The sequence below is a fragment of the Ornithodoros turicata genome, unplaced genomic scaffold (genome assembly GCF_037126465.1).
Source record: "Ornithodoros turicata isolate Travis unplaced genomic scaffold, ASM3712646v1 Chromosome131, whole genome shotgun sequence".
NCBI classification, from domain to species: domain Eukaryota; kingdom Metazoa; phylum Arthropoda; class Arachnida; order Ixodida; family Argasidae; genus Ornithodoros; species Ornithodoros turicata.
In genome coordinates, this window is record NW_026999308.1 from 221,477 (window position 1) to 240,999 (window position 19,523).

A 19,523-nucleotide genomic window follows, 5' to 3' on the forward strand; every position below is an offset into this window, starting at 1 on the left:
ACACCGGCGTCCCCGGACGTCCCATAATTTGGCTCATCATTACGACCCGGATATTTAGGCACTAAAATGGGCGGAAATAGTCAGCCGTTTATATTCCAAGAAGCAAATAGGCAAAATAGGCAGTAAAAATCAATGAAAATACAAGCAGGCTCTCCTGAGGATGTATATGGACTTTCGTGTCAAGATTTTCATGGTACGCTACGCTACTGCTTGCCCTCGTTAAAATAATACGATATTATGCAAGCTTCAACTCCTCGTACAAGAATACTTCTATGGAGTGGTGTCATTCGTCCATGCTTCGTTAAGTTTGAACGAGCTAGACGTGTGAACTGAACGAACTTGTTTTAGAGAACGCCACGTATTTTTCCTTCCTTCCGTCTCGTGTTTTTACCGTTTGGAAATTGCCCCCGCTAGTGAAAACACGAAACGAAAATCGGTCACAGTTCACTTGATTGCCCGTTCACGCTTCGCAATTCCTACACTTCGTACTAGTACTATTGTGAGCTAGAAAGACTGGCGTGGCTGATCGGCCGCTGTCACGTGTAGTCGATGATGTGCCTGCCCGTAGATTGCGCAAAGCATACTTGCTAGTACGATCGAATCGCCTCTGGCAGTTTGTCACGGAAGTACGCATCACATCCTGTCTAGTAACACGTAGCGCTCTTCTCGAGCAAATGGGGGCGCACCCAGACCTTGACTTGGAACAAGAAGCGAACTGCTTCTGTGTCTGTTCAAGGGCAGTGCATTTCTCTGGGGTAGCGCGCTGAGTTAATATCTCGGTTTCACACTAGTGACGTTTTTCGCGTAAATGATATGCGTCCCTGTTGGGGCCGCATTTTTACGCGGTGACCATCCGTGAGAGAAAAACAAACAAAGAAATTAGCAAATATCTGGAAAACAGTGCCAGATATTTGCTTGCTTTTTTATGTTTTCTGTTGTTTTTTCGCACTTTTCACAGTTTCCACTCTAGTTCATGTGGGACATACACATGCCGAACACGGGGGTGCCACACTTTTGTCGGGGCGACACCTTAACGCAAACAGGAGTGGGCGCATATGCTGAGGGATGGATAGAATGGACAGTCACCCGTTGCTTGTACGATCTCTTTCTGTTAACTAGCACAGGTCCGTACACATGATGAAATACTGCCCAGTCAGCTGCTACAGCTTCATCGACACCTTCACAGATGCTGCTGCATGATTTCGCTAAGATATATTTCTTGGAGGCATCTGAAACAATAAAGTGAGTTAGGAAGCTAGTTTTAGCAAGGCATAATACATTAAAACGTGCCAAAACTTGTGCATCACAGGTTAGCCAGACTCCCCGCGTATGCTGTTACTTGCGGTCCAAAGACGCTTGTTTTTGTTTGTTACCAGCCATATATAACGCAATAAGATCAATTAACTATAACAACTTCGGCTAATGCAAGTGTGCCAGCAAGGCATTACCTGAAGAGGGTGAGAACAATGCACATTGAATTCTATATCCGCGATTATTTACATTCTGTGCATATTTCTTCCACACTCGTGAAAAAATATGCACGAACCAAGCTGAGTTATTATGAATTAATAAACAATAAAGGAAGGTCTGTAGCTTTAGCGCACCCGTACTCTGAGATACGAAGAATCCACGGAATTTTAGGTGAGAATCATGTGACTGCAGTGTATGACGTCATACAACTGGTGTCATGCATGACGTAGTTGCATGGGTGAATTGTGTGTTCTATCCGTTTCGCAGGAAATACAAGTCAGTAAAAGCTGCAAAGCTGAAATGAGAACATGTGTTTCTTTCGGGCACCTGATATCGTAGCCGTTTTCAGAACAAAAATCCGTTCGACAGATCGTCCGCAAAAAATCGTAAAAGAACATCATTTTTTCTTTATACTGTTCATTGCGCATCTTAGCAGACACGTCATTCCTTCACCCTCATAGTCAGGGGGCCGAAAGAGCACACTGTTGTCTCTTGCATCCTCGAAAAACATTAAGGCGTAGGGAAGTGACACGATCTTGGGTCGGCGCTGATAGTGTGCCTCGGCCAGTCATAAATGCTCCACGGTGACGGCGCCACCTGTGGAGCCCGCCTAGTGCAAGCCAGCAACTGCATATACAAATGGAAAATAGCCGAAGCTCTCTACCTTCACGTTGAGCATATGTTTGTAATTTGATCGTGCACTCTCAGCCGAGGACAGCTGTTTCTACTTTATTGAAAATGCAGTGAAATCACCATACCTCTCATCATCCCAAATGCGCCTTACATGATATTATCCCACACTTCAGCGTTAAAATTGCACACTTATGTTCACAGAACGTCATTCCACTATTCAACTAAATTATACATCATTTACACTTTCAAATAAGTTACATAATCGAACATATATATCTTCCAGCATATGTACACTTTGCACCTACTTATACATTCCAACATATGTACACTTTACACCTACTCATACAATCATATTACACTTTACATCTGGAGATCAAGAAAAGATCTTCCCGGAACAGCACCGCAAGCGGTACTGCCCCGACGACCTTGTTATCGGCCGCGCGTTCAAAGACACGGCCTACCCAGGGGCGGACCGCGTTATCAAGGGGCCCTTCTCCAAATATGAAGGACCGGCTCCCTTTCGCCTCCCTCCACCGCGAAAGATCCTGGCCCCAAAGGCGAAATATCAATACGCGGATTTGAAGGGAGACCAGAGCTCTTCACTTAGAGCTCTTCAGCCCGGCGTAGGGAAGTGACACGATCTTGGGTCGGCCCTGATAGTGTGCCTCGGCAAGGCATCAATGTTCAACGGTGACGGCGCCACCTGTGGAGGCCGCCCTGTGAAAGCCATCAAGTACATATACAAATGGAAAATAGCCGAAGCTCTCTACCTTCACGTTGAGCATATATTTGTAATTTGATCGTGCACTCACAGCTGAGGACAGCTGTTTCGTTCTGCTTGGAGCTCTTCAGCCCGGCGTAGGGAAATGACACGATCTTGGGTCGGCCCTGATAGTATGCCTCGGCGAGGCATCAATGTTCCAGGATGACGGAGCCACCTTTGGAGGCAGCCCTGTGCAGGCCAGCAACTGCATATACAACTGGAAAATAGCCGAAGCTCTCAACCTTCACGTTGAGCATATGTTTGTAATTTGATCGTGCACTCTCAGCCGGGGACAGCTGTTTCGTTCTACTTGGAGCTCTTCAGCCCGGCGTAGGGAAGTGACACGATCTTGGGTCGGCCCTGATAGTGTGCCTCGGCGAGGCATCAATGTTCCAGGATGACGGCGCCACCTTTGGAGGCAGCCCTGTGCAGGCCAGCAACTGCATATACAACTGGAAAATAGCCGAAGCTCTCAACCTTCACGTTGAGCATATGTTTGTAACTTGATAGTGCACTCTCAGCCGAGGACAGCTGTTTCGTTCTACTTGGAGCTCTTCAGCCCGGCGTAGGGAAGTGACACGATCTTGGGTCGGCCCTGATAGTGTGCTTCGGCGAGGCATCAATGTTCAGCAGTGACGGCGCCACCTGTGGAGGCCGCCCTGTGCAAGCCAGCAACTACATATACAAATGGAAAATAGCCGAAGCTCTCAACCTTCACGTTGAGCATATCTTTGTAATTTGATCGTGCACTCTCAGCCAAGGGCAGCTGTTTCGTTGTACTTGGAGCTCTTCAGCCCGGCGTAGGGAAGTGACACGATCTTGGGTCGGCCCTAATAGTGTACCTCGGCGAGGCATCAATGTTCAGCAGTGACGGCGCCACCTGTGGAGGCCACCCTGTGCAAGCCAGCAACTACATATACAAATGGAAAATAGCCGAAGCTCTCTACCTTCACGTTGAGCATATGTTTGTAATTTGATAGTGCACTCTCAGCCGAGGACAGCTGTTTCCTTCTACTTGGAGCTCTTCAGCCCGGCGTAGGGAAGTGACACGATCTTGGGTCGGCCCTGATAGTGTGCCTCGGCGAGGCATCAATGTTCAGCAGTGACGGCGCCACCTTTGGAGGCAGCCCTGTGCAAGCCAGCAACTACATATAGAAATGGAAAATAGCCGAAGCTCTCTACCTTCACGTTGAGCATATGTTTGTAACTTGATAGTGCACTCTCAGCCGAGGACAGCTGTTTCGTTCTGCTTGGAGCTCTTCAGCGCGGCGTAGGCAAGTGACACGATCTTGGGTCGGCCCTGATAGTGTGCCTCGGCGAGGCATCAATGTTCCACGATGACGGCGCCACCTTTGGAGGCAGCCCTGTGCAAGCCAGCAACTACATACACAAATGGAAAATAGCCGAAGCTCTCTACCTTCACGTTGAGCATATGTTTGTAATTTGATCGTGCACTCTCAGCCGAGAACAGCTGTTTTGTTCTACTTGGAGCTCTTCAGCCCGGCGTAGGGAAGTGACACGATCTTGGGTCGGCCCTTATAGTGTGCCTCGGCGAGGCATCGATGTTCCACCATGACGGCACCACCTTTGGAGGCAGCCCTGTGCAAGCCAGCAACTACATATACAAATGGAAAATAGCCGAAGCTCTCTACCTTCGTTGATCATATGTTTGTAATTTGATAGTGCACTCTCAGCCGAGGACAGCTGTTTCGTTCTGCTTGGAGCTCTTCAGCCCGGCGTAGGGAAGTGACACGATCTTGGGTCGGCCCTGATAGTGTGCGTCGGCGAGGCATCGATGCTCCACGATGACGGCGCCACCTTTGGAGGCAGCCCTGTGCAAGCCAGCAACTACATACACAAATGGAAAATAGCCGAAGCTCTCTACCTTCACGTTGAGCATATGTTTGTAATTTGATCGTGCACTCTCAGCCGAGAACAGCTGTTTTGTTCTACTTGGAGCTCTTCAGCCCGGCGTAGGGAAGTGACACGATCTTGGGTCGGCCCTTATAGTGTGCCTCGGCGAGGCATCGATGTTCCACCATGACGGCACCACCTTTGGAGGCAGCCCTGTGCAAGCCAGCAACTACATATACAAATGGAAAGTAGCCGAAGCTCTCTACCTTCACGTTGAGCATATGTATGTAATTTGATAGTGCACTCTCAGCCGAGGACAGCTGTTTCGTTCTACTTGGAGCTCTTCAGCCCGGCGTAGGGAAGTGACACGATCTTGGGCCGGCCCTGATAGTGTGCCTCGGCGAGGCATCAATGTTCAACGGTGACAGCGCCACATGTCGAGGCCGCCCTGTGCAAGTCAGCAACTACATATACAAATGAAAAATAGCCGAAGCTCTCTACTTTCACGTTGAGCATATGTTTGTAATTTGATCGTGCACTCACAGCCGAGGACAGCTGTTTCGTTCTACTTGGAGCTCTTCAGCCCGGCGTAGGGAAGTGACACGATCTCGGGTTGGCCCTGATAGTGTGCCTTGGTGTGGCATCAATGTTCCACGGTGACGGCGCCACCTGTGGAGGTCGTTAGGTCAGATACTCATGGAACGATGCGACAGCACCAGAGGACACGTGTTAACAGGGTAACGCTGGGTAATAAAATTTTATTACCCAGCGTACACCTGGGCCGAGCATACCCGATAGACAATTACAAGTAGTAGAAGTAAACATATACAGCCGTAGCTACGCGACAGATACGTCTATCCGCATGCCAAGTAACCGCTTATTAAACATTCAGAAGAATGCCAGTAAGGGTAAGATAACAATCAAGGCATTCGGAAGGGCAGTTGGACAACTAAATGCTGGCTAATCGCAATGCCCCTCAATGCTCCTCAATGCCACAGTGCAAGCCAGTGAATTTTAATGAAGGGGGAAAGGCCATTAAAGAAACAAGTAAATGACACTAGACGTGTTTAAAATTAAAAATTACAGATTAAGATGGCTTCTATGGCTGCACGCAGAGAAACAGATACTGATGGAACGATGCGACAGCACCAGAGGACACGTGTTTCGCCGTGTTTGCGGGTCGTCAGCTCTGGGTAGCTGCGCATCGTTCGGGATTGGCACACCAGGGGTCGCTCAGCGAGCGATATACACCTGGGTGACTGAACACTCCTCAATGCGACAGTGGCAGCCAGTGAATTATAATCAGGAAAAAAGCTATTAAAGAAACAAGTAAATGACACTGGACGTGTTTGAAATACAAAATTCACTGGCTTGCACTGTGGCATTGAGGAGTGCCCAGTCACCCTCCCAGGTGTATATCGCTCGCTGAGCGATCCCTGGTTTGCCAATTCAGAACGGTGCGCAGCTACCCAGAGCTGACGACCCGCAAACACGGCGAAACACGTGTCCTTTGGTGCTGTCGCATCGTTCCATGAGTATCTGTTTCTCTGCGTGCAGCCATAGAAGCCATTTTAATCTAATTTTGTATTTCATACACGTCTAGTGTCATTTACTTGTTTCTTTAATGGCTTTTTCCTCATTATAATTCACTGGCTTGCACTGTGGCATTGAGGAGTGCTCAGTCACCCTCCCATGTGTATATCGCTCGCTGAGTAACCCCTGGTTTGCCAATTCCGAACGGACGACAAGCAAACACGGCGAAACACGTGTCCTCTGGTGCTGTCGCATCGTTCCATGAGTATCTGTTTCTCTGCGTGCAGCTATAGAAGCCATCTTAATCTGTAATTTTTAATTTCAAATACGTCTAGTCTCATTTACTTGTTTCTGTAATGGCTTTTCCCCCCTTCATTATATTTCACTGGCTTGCACTGTGGCATTGAGGAGCATTGCGATTAGCCAGCATTTAGTTGTCCAACTGCCCTTCCGAATGCCCTGATTGTTATGTTACGCTTACTGGCTTTGTCCTGAATGTTTATGAAAGCGGTTACCTGGCGTGCGGACTGACGTATCCGTCGCGTAGTTACGGCTGTATGTATGTTTGTGTTTACTTCTACTACTTGTATGTGTCTGTCGGGTATGCTCGCCCCAGGTGTACGCTGGGTAATAAAACCCTGTTAACACGTGTCCTCTGGTGCTGTCGCATCGTTCCATGAGTATCTGTTTCTCTGCGTGCAGCCATAGAAGCCATCTTAATCTCTAATTATAATGAGAAAAAAAGCCATTAAAGAAACAAGTAAATGACAATAGACGTGTTTGAAATACAAAATTACAGATCAAGATGGCTTCTATGGCTGCACGCAGAGAAACAGATACTCATGGAACGATGCGACAGCACCAGAGGACACGTGTTTCGCCGTGTTTGCGGGCCGTCAGCTCTGGGTAGCTGGGAGGGATAGTGGGTTCGCCTACTTTAGAGCGAACTAAGCTATCTTGTAAGCTACGTGTACGTCTGTATACGTCCTCATCATTGGCATGGTATTTAAAGGGTTATGTGTGACGCGTTAAAGGTTCGTGCGAACTGTGGGTCATACCGGAGAGAAGAAAGGGTCGGTATGGGCATCTACGGCCGGAATGAGTGGCCGCTTTGTTAGACTGTGGAGGGGATTAGGTGAACGGAGTGATCTTGGGTCCAGACCGGTTACAGAAACATGGGAGGCTCACGAACACGTGGACGAAACGGGACAACAGGCAAGAATTGGCAAACATAGCGAAAGATAAGAAGATTAGTGGTTGCGTGAGGAAAATTTCAGAGTATTTCTTTTTAATATTTGTAATACAAAGTTGGGGCATGCAATAAAGGAAGCAAAAAGCAGTGGCCATGCAGAACATAACAGATGATAATGGGGATAGAAGGGAAAATCATATTTTATTTGTGTTTATCATAAGTTCTAGGGTGCCTTGTGATTTGTTGATATCGGAGGGGTGAAGAGCGTTGGACTTGTATATGAGATAAGACTCCTTACAAGTCTGTCACGTGTGGATCTAAACGCGGTTTCTAGAATATATAGTTTTATGTTGTCAAAATTGTGACCAGGAACGTTAAAGTGTTCGCCGACTTCTTCGGGGAGTTTCTTGGACGTGTCGGTTCTGTGTCCGGTAAGGCGGTTGTTCATTTGCTGGCCGGTTTCACCAACATAGAGCAGTTGCCGCATCCAATGCAGTACATGCAGTCCATGACATTGGAGCTTGTGTATGCAAATGCGTGGTTAACGGGGTGGGTGTAATTGCTCGCAGTGCTTTTGATGGAGTTAGCGTGTTGAACGTGATTGCATGTTTTGCAGCGCGAGAGGTTGCAGGGTCGTGTTCCAGTATACTGGGTGCTCGTTCTGCTGACTTTGGCATGGACAAAGGGGTCTGCTAGGTTTTTTGCGCGTCGGTATGTCACCTGTATTGGATGGGTGAATATATTGCTAAGTCGGTCACTGTTTTGGAGGAGGGGCTCGTGCTTCTGTAGAATGGCTTTGATGTTTGGAAGTGCGTTGGAATATATTGTGATGAAGCTTATTTCGCACGCCTCAGGACCTTTTCGGTTTTCCAGAACATCGTTTCGATAGAGTGTGGGTGCCTTGCGACGGAATTCGGTTAGGAGGGAGTCTGGATAGAGCCTTTGGGCAAGGGTACTGTAGAGTTCTTCAAGCTTCTCGGCGTAATATGTGTCGTTTGAACAAATTCCGCGCAGTCTTACACTCTGCCTAGACTCTTGAAGTGAAGGTATTGTTGTTTGTTAGCTGGCTTTTTATACAGGGTTGTGGGGAGGTTGCCGTTGTCTAGTGATATTGTGGCGTCGAGAAAGTTGATTAGTCAGTTGAGTGGTGCGATGTGAACTTTATGTTGCTATGCGCGGTGTTCAGTAGTTCTACGAACTTTTGACATTCATGTTCCCCGTGTTCCCATATTATCAGTATATCATCGATGTATCCAAAGTACTCGGTGGATTTAATGAGAGGGCGCTAAGAACTTTCTTTTCTAGGAACTCCATGAATATTTATGTGTACGTGGGTGCACCAGGTGTGCCCGTACTTGTATCGTGTACTTGTAGGTACCGCACTCGCCATTGAACTAGAAGTAGTTCAGTTTAAGGACCAAGTCCATTAGAGCGAGTATGGTTTCTGTGCCTTTTCTGGTGTTTGTTGTACAAAGAGTAGTGGGCAGAGTGCTGTGATTCCGTCGTTGTGTGGGATGTTAGTATACAGTGATGTCACATCTAGCGTGGCTAGTGTTGTGTCCCTACCAAATGTACGAGTGTTGTTTATATCTCTGATTATTCTGAGGAGGTGTGGTGTGTCTTGTAGATGAGATGGCAGTGTTGTCAGAATATGGTTTAAATAGTGGTCCAGGAATTTCGAGAGTCTTTCTGTTGGTGTGTTGTTATTAGATGCAATTGGCCTGCCGGGGATGTGAGCCGTATAGACCTCGTTGGCGTGTACTTTGTTGATTTTGGACAGTAAATAGAAACGACCTGCGCCTGTGTTGATCATCACAGGTTCTTCGTTCGTGGAGGTTCCGTATGGATATGGGTTATTAGCGCAGTGTACTCCTTTGTTGGGTCATGGTCCAGTTTGAGGTAGTGTTGCGTATTAATTGTTGAGTTGTCTACGAGCCTCAGAGATATATGTATCTGTCGGCCAGATGACGATCCTCCCACGGGCTTTATAATGATATCATATCTGTCAGCTAGCGCTCTGATGATGTGCTTTAGTGAGGTTGTGACCACGCGAGCTTCGGGAAATACCGCGAATCATGCCGTTGCTTACTTGTTTAATGTACAGGTCTAATGCGGGTTCTCGGCGTGATTTGCTCTCTAGGTTGATGGTAACCGGAGGTCGTTGTTGTTTTCTTGTGTTGCGTCAGCGAAGAATTCTCTCAGGCGTAGTCGTCTCGCAAAGTCTGATATGTCTTTGTGGATTTCGTATTCGTTAACAGAATTGCGATGAAAATGGGTGTTCTGAGGAACACAGAAGAAACAACAACACAACATACAAGTATGAACTGCCTAGGACAAACCATTAAGTGAAGTCACTCAAAGAGGTTAACCATCTGAAAGACTCGAACCCACGTCTTCTGCGGTAGCGGTAGAGGGCTCTACCACAGCAAAGCTAACACCTCTCCCAAAGATTTCCAAGATTGCGTCATTTGCAGGGACAAACACATCCACTCGCTCGCTCATTTCGCCTTCACTCTTACATGTTTTCTCGCTTACGCACCCATTCATACGTTTATTTCACCACGTGTCATACATCAATTTCCATCGTTTTCAACAGATGCCGCTGGCGTCGTCGCGTCGTATGAATGTGTGAGAAAACATGCAAGAGTGAAAATGGAATGAGTGAGTGGATGTGTTTGCCCTTGCAAATGACGCAACCTTGGAAGGGGTTGGGAAGTTGTGTTAGCTTAGCTCAACTCGTAGAGCCCTTGACCAATGGAGCCCTCCACGTCAATATATACAAGATATGCGTCCGAGTCCTACAGCTGGCCAAGCTTCCTCCTTTCATTGTATAGAGTGCTTGCTGACTCCGTTTTATATTAACACATATAGTCTACTGCTAAAGGAATTATCAAACAACTTATTCTCGCTTCGTCTTTTTTTTATTATCTTTTTTGCACCGAAAATATGTTTGTGAAAGCACGACCGATGATTTACATTCGGCAAGCCAACTCTTTTTTCGTGACAAAATATAGACGACGTACAGAACCTATACCGACGTTGTTCACGTAGCGACGCAGCACAGTGGGCCCGTATTGAAAAAATCGACATCGAGTCTGATGTGATTTGGGACAATGTCTTAATGCTAACACCAGTTGATGTCAACATCACAGCTGCTCTGATGATGATGTTGACATGAGAGCTGCATTGATGCTGGTTATAGCAATCTTGAAAATGCTGCAGTCTGTTTTTTTTTTTTTAATGTTCTGCAAAGAAAGCCCCTCATGCCTGCGGTTGATAAGTACCGACAAGAACCCTCACGAAACAGTAGATAGCAGCAAGACATTACTTTATTCACCACTCCGGAGTACGTACCGTTCAACGCATATCCATTTATCATCAACATACCTGAGCGTTGAACTCACGGGGGGCATAAAACTGGTAATGGTCGAACGGTGAACTACAACGAAAAAGAGCTCACCTAGGCCCTCATTTCCGGTCCAACTTGTCCTTCTTCGGAAAAGGAATTTCGAAGCATTGTCATGAAGAGCAAGAGTCCCCACCATATTGAACACGATGCTTGCGTTTCTCTTGCTGGAGGCTGCTGAGTTATACACACTCAACCTGCAAGAAATAGCGTTCCAGAACACACTATGGCAGGATACCGATGTAGAGTACTGTAGAGACATATGACTTATCGTCTCCACAAAGCATACAGTCGATTTCGCCTAGCGTTCTATCTCCCTGTCTTTGTGCATATCGCCTGCAAATAGAGTACAACGGACAATGAGAATTCATGGCACAGTCGAACATATTACTTGACAGTTATATTAATTACACACCTGAAACGGCAAGAATCCTGAAGGCGAAGAGTGATTTGTGTTCACATTCAGGGCAGTGTCTTCGCTCTTTGACGAGACTGACTGGTGACGAGACTGACTGAATTTCAAACGAGACTGACTGGTGCTGCTCGCGGTTTGAAGAAACGCTTCCACTTACGGACCGTTGCAATGTCTGACGGGTTGCAAAAACGCCAGCATCAAGTTAGAACAACAATACATAGCCTCTAAAACGCTTTCGACTTGCTGGAACGCTCGAATTACGCGAACGACACGCGGCGACGAGAAACGTCCGTTAGAGCAGCCAAAGCGAATACAAAACCGCGCATGCGCGATAGACACCACTGGCTGGTGGCATGGAGAACAAGCAACGACATGCGAGAGACATGAGAGCCTGTTTTGAAATAGGCATGAAGCCAACATCTCCGCGCAATGGATTTGCGGACGAAATATGACGATGGCAGAATCATAATACCTCTTGAGATTGTGAGCGTTCCAGGATGTCTCTGGAAATGCTGCTGTTTTCATAAGATCCACTGAATGCTGTGTTTGAAGCAAAATTGCAACTTGAGATTGCCGAAGGGGGGATATATATTTATTGAAAGGAAAGGGACTGCCGAAGTCTAAGTTACTAGTAAGTTATGATTGTCAACAGAGCGGCAGTAGAATCTGACAGAGAGAGACCGATTGAATAAAAAAACGTGCACTCACTGTGTTGCAGACCGTTTCTCTATCGTTCTTTTTTTTTTTTCTTCTGATCAAAGGAAGCAAGGTTAAATGCTACATTTTCTTTTCTTTTTTTACTGTGTACGATCGTGTACATCGCAGGTTCCTAATGTACCACGGAACTACTTCGAACCTGCTGATGCTGTCAGGACATCACATCTTTCTGATGTGACATCAAGCGAGATGGTGTTTGCCTGATGCTGGCATCAAAGCACATCTGACACACCTGATGCTAGCACTAAGAGCATGAAGAAACCTTGATGTGACACGAGAAAGTTCTGATGTTTCTTGATGTCACAATAGAAAATTCTCTAGCTTCTTGATGTCATCAAGAATCATCGAGAAACATCAGAATTTTCTCATGTCCATTTTCAATATTTCATTTGATTTCATTTATTCATAACCCAAAGGCCCTAAAAGGGCATTACATGGGTGAGTAGATGAGGCAGCAATACAACGATATTAAAACATTGAACGAAGAATAAGTGTTATAACAAATACATGGTGACATAAATACGGCATAATCACTTTAGTAGTCGTGGATTAACTAACAATTCAACAATTAACAAGGATGATCGAGAAGGTGGAAGAGCAAAACCCTGTTTCGAATGATTATGATATGGCCTGATCTAGAGCGTTGTGGAAGCGAGTGGGTGAAACGAGGGACACTATGTCGTGTGAGATGTTATTCCAAGCAACTGAGGTGCGCGGGAAGAATGAGCCGGTGAACCTCGATGTTTTAAAGGCAAAACGTGTCACTTTGTATTGATGATCAATGCGAGAAGAAATGAAATGAGCTGGGACAATGTATGGTCGTACAGCGAGGGGAGAATGGAACATCTTGTGGAAAAGACAGAGGCTGGCTATGGCCCTTCGTCGACGAAGTGGCGGAAGGTCAAGGGATTGTTTTAGTCCGGAGATGCTAGTGCCACGGTGATAGTCATTTGTAATGAATCGTGCAGCCATGTTTGGAATCTTCTCAATCTCGTCAGATAAAAATAGGGGTTGAGGATCCCAAACAGCGGAAGCATATTCCAGCTGGGGGCGGACAAGTATTAGATAGGAAAGGCGCTTGATGTCAGCTGAAGCTAAATGGAGGTTACGTCGCAGGTACCCTAAAGTAGGAGTAGCCTTGGCAGTAATGTTAGCGATATGCAGATTCCACGACAGATTAGATTTTAAAGTGACCCCTAAGTATTTGTAAGATGTATTAGAGGGGATAATAGCAGTGTCGAATCGGTACGTATGAGGAAATTTCGGTTTGTTCCTGCAAAATGGGACGTGACAGCATTTATCTGTGTTTAGTGACATAAGCAATTTCTTACACCACTGATGTATTATTAAAAGATCTTGTTGGAGGTTAGTGAGGTCATTAGTAGTGGTTATGCGTCTATAAACTACACAATCGTCAGCAAACAACCTCATATTTGAAGTGACGTGAGACGGGAGGTCGTTAATGTAGATCATAAAGAGTAGTGGGCCAAGAACAGTGCCTTGCGGAATGCCTGACGCAACGTTGACGAATCCGGAAGTGTGGTTATTAGCTGCGACTGACTGTGAGCGTAGTGAGAAATTTGGAGATCCAGGTTAGGATGGACGGGTCAATGGACATGTATTGGAGTTTTAGTAGCAGCCGATTGTGAGGAACACGGTCGAAGGAGCGAGAAAAATCTAGAAAGATAGCGTCAGTCTGATAGGATAGCCTTTGTCAAGGTTATCATGTAGGTCATGTACAAACTGCGTAAGTTGTGATTCGCATGAATGACCCTTACGGCAACCATGTTGGTGCTGCTAAATTATGTTTAGGCTGTCTAAGTGATTGGTAATGTGAGAGTAGATTATGTGTTCTAAGATCTTGCATGGCCCACTTGTAAGTGAAATAGGTCGATAGTTATCTGGGGTGCACTTATTTCATTTCTTGTGAACCGAGATGACTTTGCCTAATCGCCAGTCTAATGGTACCTGACCTGTGCTGACGGATTGTGAAAAGATGACTGATAGGTAGATGGCTGAAGTCTCTTTAGTGCCTTTCAGAAGCTTAGCACCAATACTGTCAAAGCCTGCTGATGACGTGAGTTTTAAAGAGTCAATTATTTTGATAATACCCGGTACCGTAATGACTAAAGGTTCCATGGGAGGGTATGGAGATGGTGTAGGTAAGGGAAAGGCCAAGGGGTCTTCGATCATGAAGACGCTGGCGAAGGTACGATTAAAAACTTTGCAACATTCAGATGGTTCAACCACCAGGCCGTTCTCGTTAGTAAGTTGGATGTCCAAACTGTAGCGCGGGTTGGTTGTATTCCAAAACTTGCGGGGGTTAGTACGGAGGATAGAAAGAAGGTCAATCTGAAAGTATTTGTGCTTCGCTAACCTAAGCGATCGCTTGTATTCTGATAAGCATGAACGATATCTGCTCCAGGCGCTATCGGTGCCTGAGCGCTTAGCGTGTCTAAATAATCGTTTCTTCTTGTTGGACAACAATTTTAGAGTATGGGTGAACCATGGTGCAGAGGGCGATTGCAGTGGCAATATGGGCGATTGCACATGGAGTTGGCTGCGTTAGTACCCATTCACCATTTTCCCAAGGTGCCTTCACCGCATACAGTAGACCACCAATGTTGCACACACAAAGCATGCTTGTCAAACTACCCACAACTTTACTGTTTCAGAGGAGAAGAATACGCGCTAAGTGTCTCACATGACCCCCTACACTGTTCGAAAAATTGTACGCTTGCACATTTGTTCGTGCTGGCTCCCCACGCCTATGTAAAGGAGCATGATTGGAAAACCTCGAGCCTGTCATCGCTTGGGCCTTATGATACCACCGTGAAGCGCAGTGCTACCAGGATTGGCCGATGCTCATGGGTGAGAGTCGCTTGCAAACTCAACGTAGGGAGGCACCGATAACACGCCTCAGTACCGTTAACAGAAGACAATAATTGAGAGGAGCAAGGAGGAGGAGAGGAGAGGAGAGGAGGAAAGTGGATCTGCAATGAGGAGGGGGTTTGAACCGTTCGTGGTTGCAAAATCGCAAAAAAATGCAAAATTCCCTAAGGGCATGTATTGTCTTCAGCAAACCTTTAACAGTGTGTTCGGGACAATTTACGGCCCATTAAATACTTGAGCTGTGCCAACATATTTGGCGATACTGCTGCAATGTAACGTGACAAAGGGAATGTTCGTTGCCTGACGACTGTGAAACACATGCCTAACATGGGTGTCGGACTCGAAACTCCCGTGTGAGCCGTTTCGGTCGTAGTTGGCTCGCGACTAAAGCCTCGAGTGATGAATTATGGGAGAAATTTCGTAGAGCAATTATCAACGCTGCGAGTTTATACCTTCGTGGATATTCAGTCCGCAACGCAACACCCCCGTCCGGCGATCCGATGTTATGCCGATGATGCAAATAACGTTTTGCGGTAGTTCTGGAGTATCATGCACTCACATATCTTTCGTTTTGGGACAGGCACTGTCATGATGGATGCTGCCTCTGAGATAAGACCTGAACTAGCCTACCGTTCAGAAGACGCCTGTGGAAAGAAGTACTCATACCCCGCACGTCCAGAATCGTATGGAAATCGCGTGAAAGAGTATGCTGTGCTCCACACCAGGCCCATACATGAAAGGTACGCGTCGTTCGCAAGCAGAAAATCATCGTTCGACCTTTATCCTGCAACTGCGAAGGGAAACACGGAAAAAATGGCAAAAGCTGGATTCTTCTACACTGGTAATCAACCTTTTTTGTTTCGTCAACTGATGCCTCTATGTACCATTTCAGAATTTCCCGGTTCGAAATTCCTGCATAGTTGAAAGTACATGCAACATTCAGATGCTTAGGACACACTTTGTGGAAGTAAGGTAAAACCTCACGTTACTTCCACAAAGTGTCTAACAACTTGTTAGCCGTTGCGAAGAAATTTCAGGTCAATCTTGTTTTCAAGAACAACTTCCGTCTCGACCACCTCACGCCTTTCGCCAAACCTGGAGTTACTTGCAAGAATCACCGGAGCAAATTTGTCCCCAGTTGTTCAAACGTTGTTTATCGGATCCCCCTAGCTTGTGGTTTGTGTCATATATTGGCCAGACAAAACATTGCTTAAATGATCGCTTGAAGGAGCATTAATTAAAAGTAAAAAAAAAATAAAGTTTCTAACTCCGAAATTGCCAAGCATTTGAGAGAATGCTCAGATTGCTTCCCTCTATGGGATGAAACAATTGTAAAGGCTTCCGAAGTGGACCCTCACAGAAGGCTTCTGAGAGAGACCCTACGCATAACCTCTTGAGGGAACTGTGTCAGCAACCCATCCGTAATCCTAGGCCTTGAACAGACTGCTCTTTCTCCCGAACTGACCCCTTCTTGTCCTCATCTGGTTGTTTCTCTTCCCCCTGTTGTGTATACAGGGTGTTCCATTTAAGATTGACCCCACCTTTAAAAAATAATTAATCATCGCAGAAGAATGAAACCAAGTGCATAGTGTTACCAGTGACCTGGAGTATTTAATAGTATTTTTTGTCGCGCAATTAACTGATTAATTAATTAATTTAATTTTCTAACTGTTTAATTAGGCGGATCACACCGGAGATGTCAACTGTGAAGTTGTGGGCGTTGACATGAGAAAGCGAATGCAGTGTGTTGCAACTCTCTAGCTCATACGAGTCTTTTTTTCCCGGGCCAGCAGAAAGGGCCCGGAGTTCCGAAACCACGACGGAATCAGTTTCCGTCGCGCGAAAAGAGCGCTTGATTGCAGCGCTTTCTCACGGCCGCTTGACGAACAAGCATTGATGCCGTCCGTTCCGCCTATGCTATTATCTGTCACGGGTGCGGGGACAACAGCGAGGTCACTGCGGCGCTTTATCTCTTGATTCTTTGTTTTTTAGGCGTGAAACGACACAATACACGGGAAGCGGAAGATAACTGCTCACGGCTTACCTTGAACCACGAGCGCGAGATTATTAAATCAATGAGAAAGAAAGAAAAGCTGTGGGCTATGAAATTTATGAAGCCGCTCTTTTACACCTTTTCATTTGCACCCACTCTCTGCGTTGTAGCACACGTTATGTCTTTTCCAACGAAGAGACAGTAGGTACGATGCTTGTCCTAGATGCTGCACAGGGCAAGCAAGAAAGGAAGCAAGCAAGCGAGCATGTAAATAATGACAGTAATAATTGGGGGGTTTATGACTATAGGGGAGACAACGGTGATCATGACCGACGCCACGGTAGTCGGCCTGTGAATTAATTTTGCCCACTTGGAGTTCTCTAATGTGGGTGGAATCTTACACACGGAAGATCGTATGTAAGTCACACCAGGAGACGGCATGCCTAAGCAATCCGTGCCTTCAAACAAATTGCTTGCGTCTCCGCCCGCGTTCAGAGCACGCGACCTTGGGAATGGAAGCAGGAAAGCCATCGTCTTTTTTTTTTTCAAACTGGCAACCGAAGTTTGTTCAAGCAAACAAAGAATTAAACGAGTAGATAAAAATAGTATGCCTTCTTTTTCATTCAACTTATTTTATAGAACATTGCACAGGTATTTTGTTGCCGATGAGTACGAATATCCCGTAGAAGGCGAATTGCGAAGACGTAACGAAGCACACTGATGCTCAGTACCCAGTGATTTTGGTTCACCGAGGTGACGAGTTCAACACAACGTCTTAGGTACGTACAGGCGTCACACATGTATAAATTATAATATAGCGATGACGTATTCAATTTAACTTATGTTATCATACTTGTCCCGTACTTAGCATTGTCAACATCAACAAATTTAATTTTAGGGGCCTTCCAGTGTTGAAGTGGCGCAAGACTGCTTCGTGTGTCTGTGATCCAGGCACTGAAGTTGACATGACAGAAATAGCTGAAAGCAGGTATGCAAAGTCCACACATGGAAGCACTAAATTTGTTACGTGTTGCAGACTTTGTGACATTTTTAGAGTCTTTGAACAAGTGCAGAACATTAGTATGACGTCAACAATAGGAGAAGAAACCGATGAGTACTACTAGCTTGCTTGAAGTGTACAAGAATACTTCCTGTTGAGGTGTAGTTATGACTTTATGATTAAGGAACGCTAATTAATTTTCTAGAGATATATCCTATACACTTGAATGCCCAATGAAACAGCGAACGTTCGTTGTCTTTGAAGCCTCACTACTGGAATTGTTCAATGCGCATCAGAGCTGTAGTGAGCCATGCAAGGTTACCACATCATATTGGTCCTAAATTGGCAGAGTTCCCCTATCTCGGACACAACTGTCATTTACTCTTTATTACTCTTCCGATCCTACCTTCTCAGAGATTAGTGTGGTTCACCATGCACTGCATGAGCACTGCCTTTCTCTACCCATGCTTTCGGTTTCTTGTTCTGTTGAATAAATCTTCACTTGAGTTTGCAGCCGTCAAGCTGTCTACTGTGTTTGCCCCTCACCTATATAGATGTGCTGTAACGGTATAGCACACCCACACGCCAACAACCTACCAACAACTACCAAACAACCTTGCATAGTCCTACTTTTGAATGGAAACTACACGATGTGGTAACATATATATACACATATATAAAGTTTTAGTCGACGGAGATTTGCTGTTTTTGTACAACCTTCATTGTACATTTCTTTTGTCTCACTTAGCATGCCTGAAGAAATGTTCTTATCTTCATCAAGATGACAGGTCATTGTTTGATCTGCAGCATTATTGTTCCTGTAATCTTTTCACCAACAGAGAATACAAAAGTGAACAAATTGTAAAATATAACCAGCTTGTTAAATTGAAAAGCAAAAGACAAAACTGTTTATACGTCTCTTGTTTATTTTGTTGCAGGTTTTACGACTCTATCAAGTACGTCAAAACATCAGAGGGCAGGAAGTCCTACGATGTTCCTAAATCCCTGGACAATAAAAAAGAAAGATATAGTTTGAGTTGTGACAAAACGTTACTTCTGCTCTTATATTATATTTCAATCAAATGTTACGATGCATTTGTAGTGTACACTGAAGACAGTTTCAATTTGCAGAGCTGTCAAAAGTACTTTACAAAAGTACATTTCAATTACAGTAACAGAGAACTTATGCAATAAATTATTTAGCCATTTTGGAGTACTATGCACACCAATGGTGCATGGTTAACTTTGAACCCAGATCAAGGGTTAATAATAATTGAAGTCAGCCCTCAAATCCTTCTTTACAAATGTTAGTTGGTGACGTGATAATGAATCAGTTACAAGTACTCCGTTTAGCAAAACAGAGTTAATTAAGTGCTAAATCCCAATCTTGGTTCAAATATTAATTGGCATTTGGAAATGTGGTCACTAAGAAGTATACTAAAAGGTTATGAACACAGTTCAGCTGAATGACACTGATGAAAATTATATTACTTACTCCTCACGTATACAATTGAGACATGAGTATAACCTACAAATACATCTATGCCCACAGGTTACTTAACCTTCCAGGAACAAACTAGGAATTATAATATGCTGTGACAGCAAAGAAAAAGCAATGAGAAAAACTTGCAGCAAGCACGAAATGAAGATATGCT

The 19,523-nt window shown here is 45.3% G+C and overlaps 1 protein-coding gene across 1 annotated transcript in view; it reads left to right on the forward strand.

Annotated features, from left to right (window-relative positions):
• The first annotated feature begins 15,419 nt into the window (after positions 1-15,419).
• The window catches only part of LOC135372205 (baculoviral IAP repeat-containing protein 3-like), a 15,933-nt gene continuing 11,829 nt past the window's right edge, over positions 15,420-19,523 (forward strand). Inside the window, exon 1 of the mRNA XM_064605886.1 lies at positions 15,420-15,716. Coding sequence (XP_064461956.1) covers positions 15,425-15,716 — 292 coding nt within the window. The 5' untranslated portion in view covers positions 15,420-15,424. The remainder of the gene's footprint in view (positions 15,717-19,523) is intronic.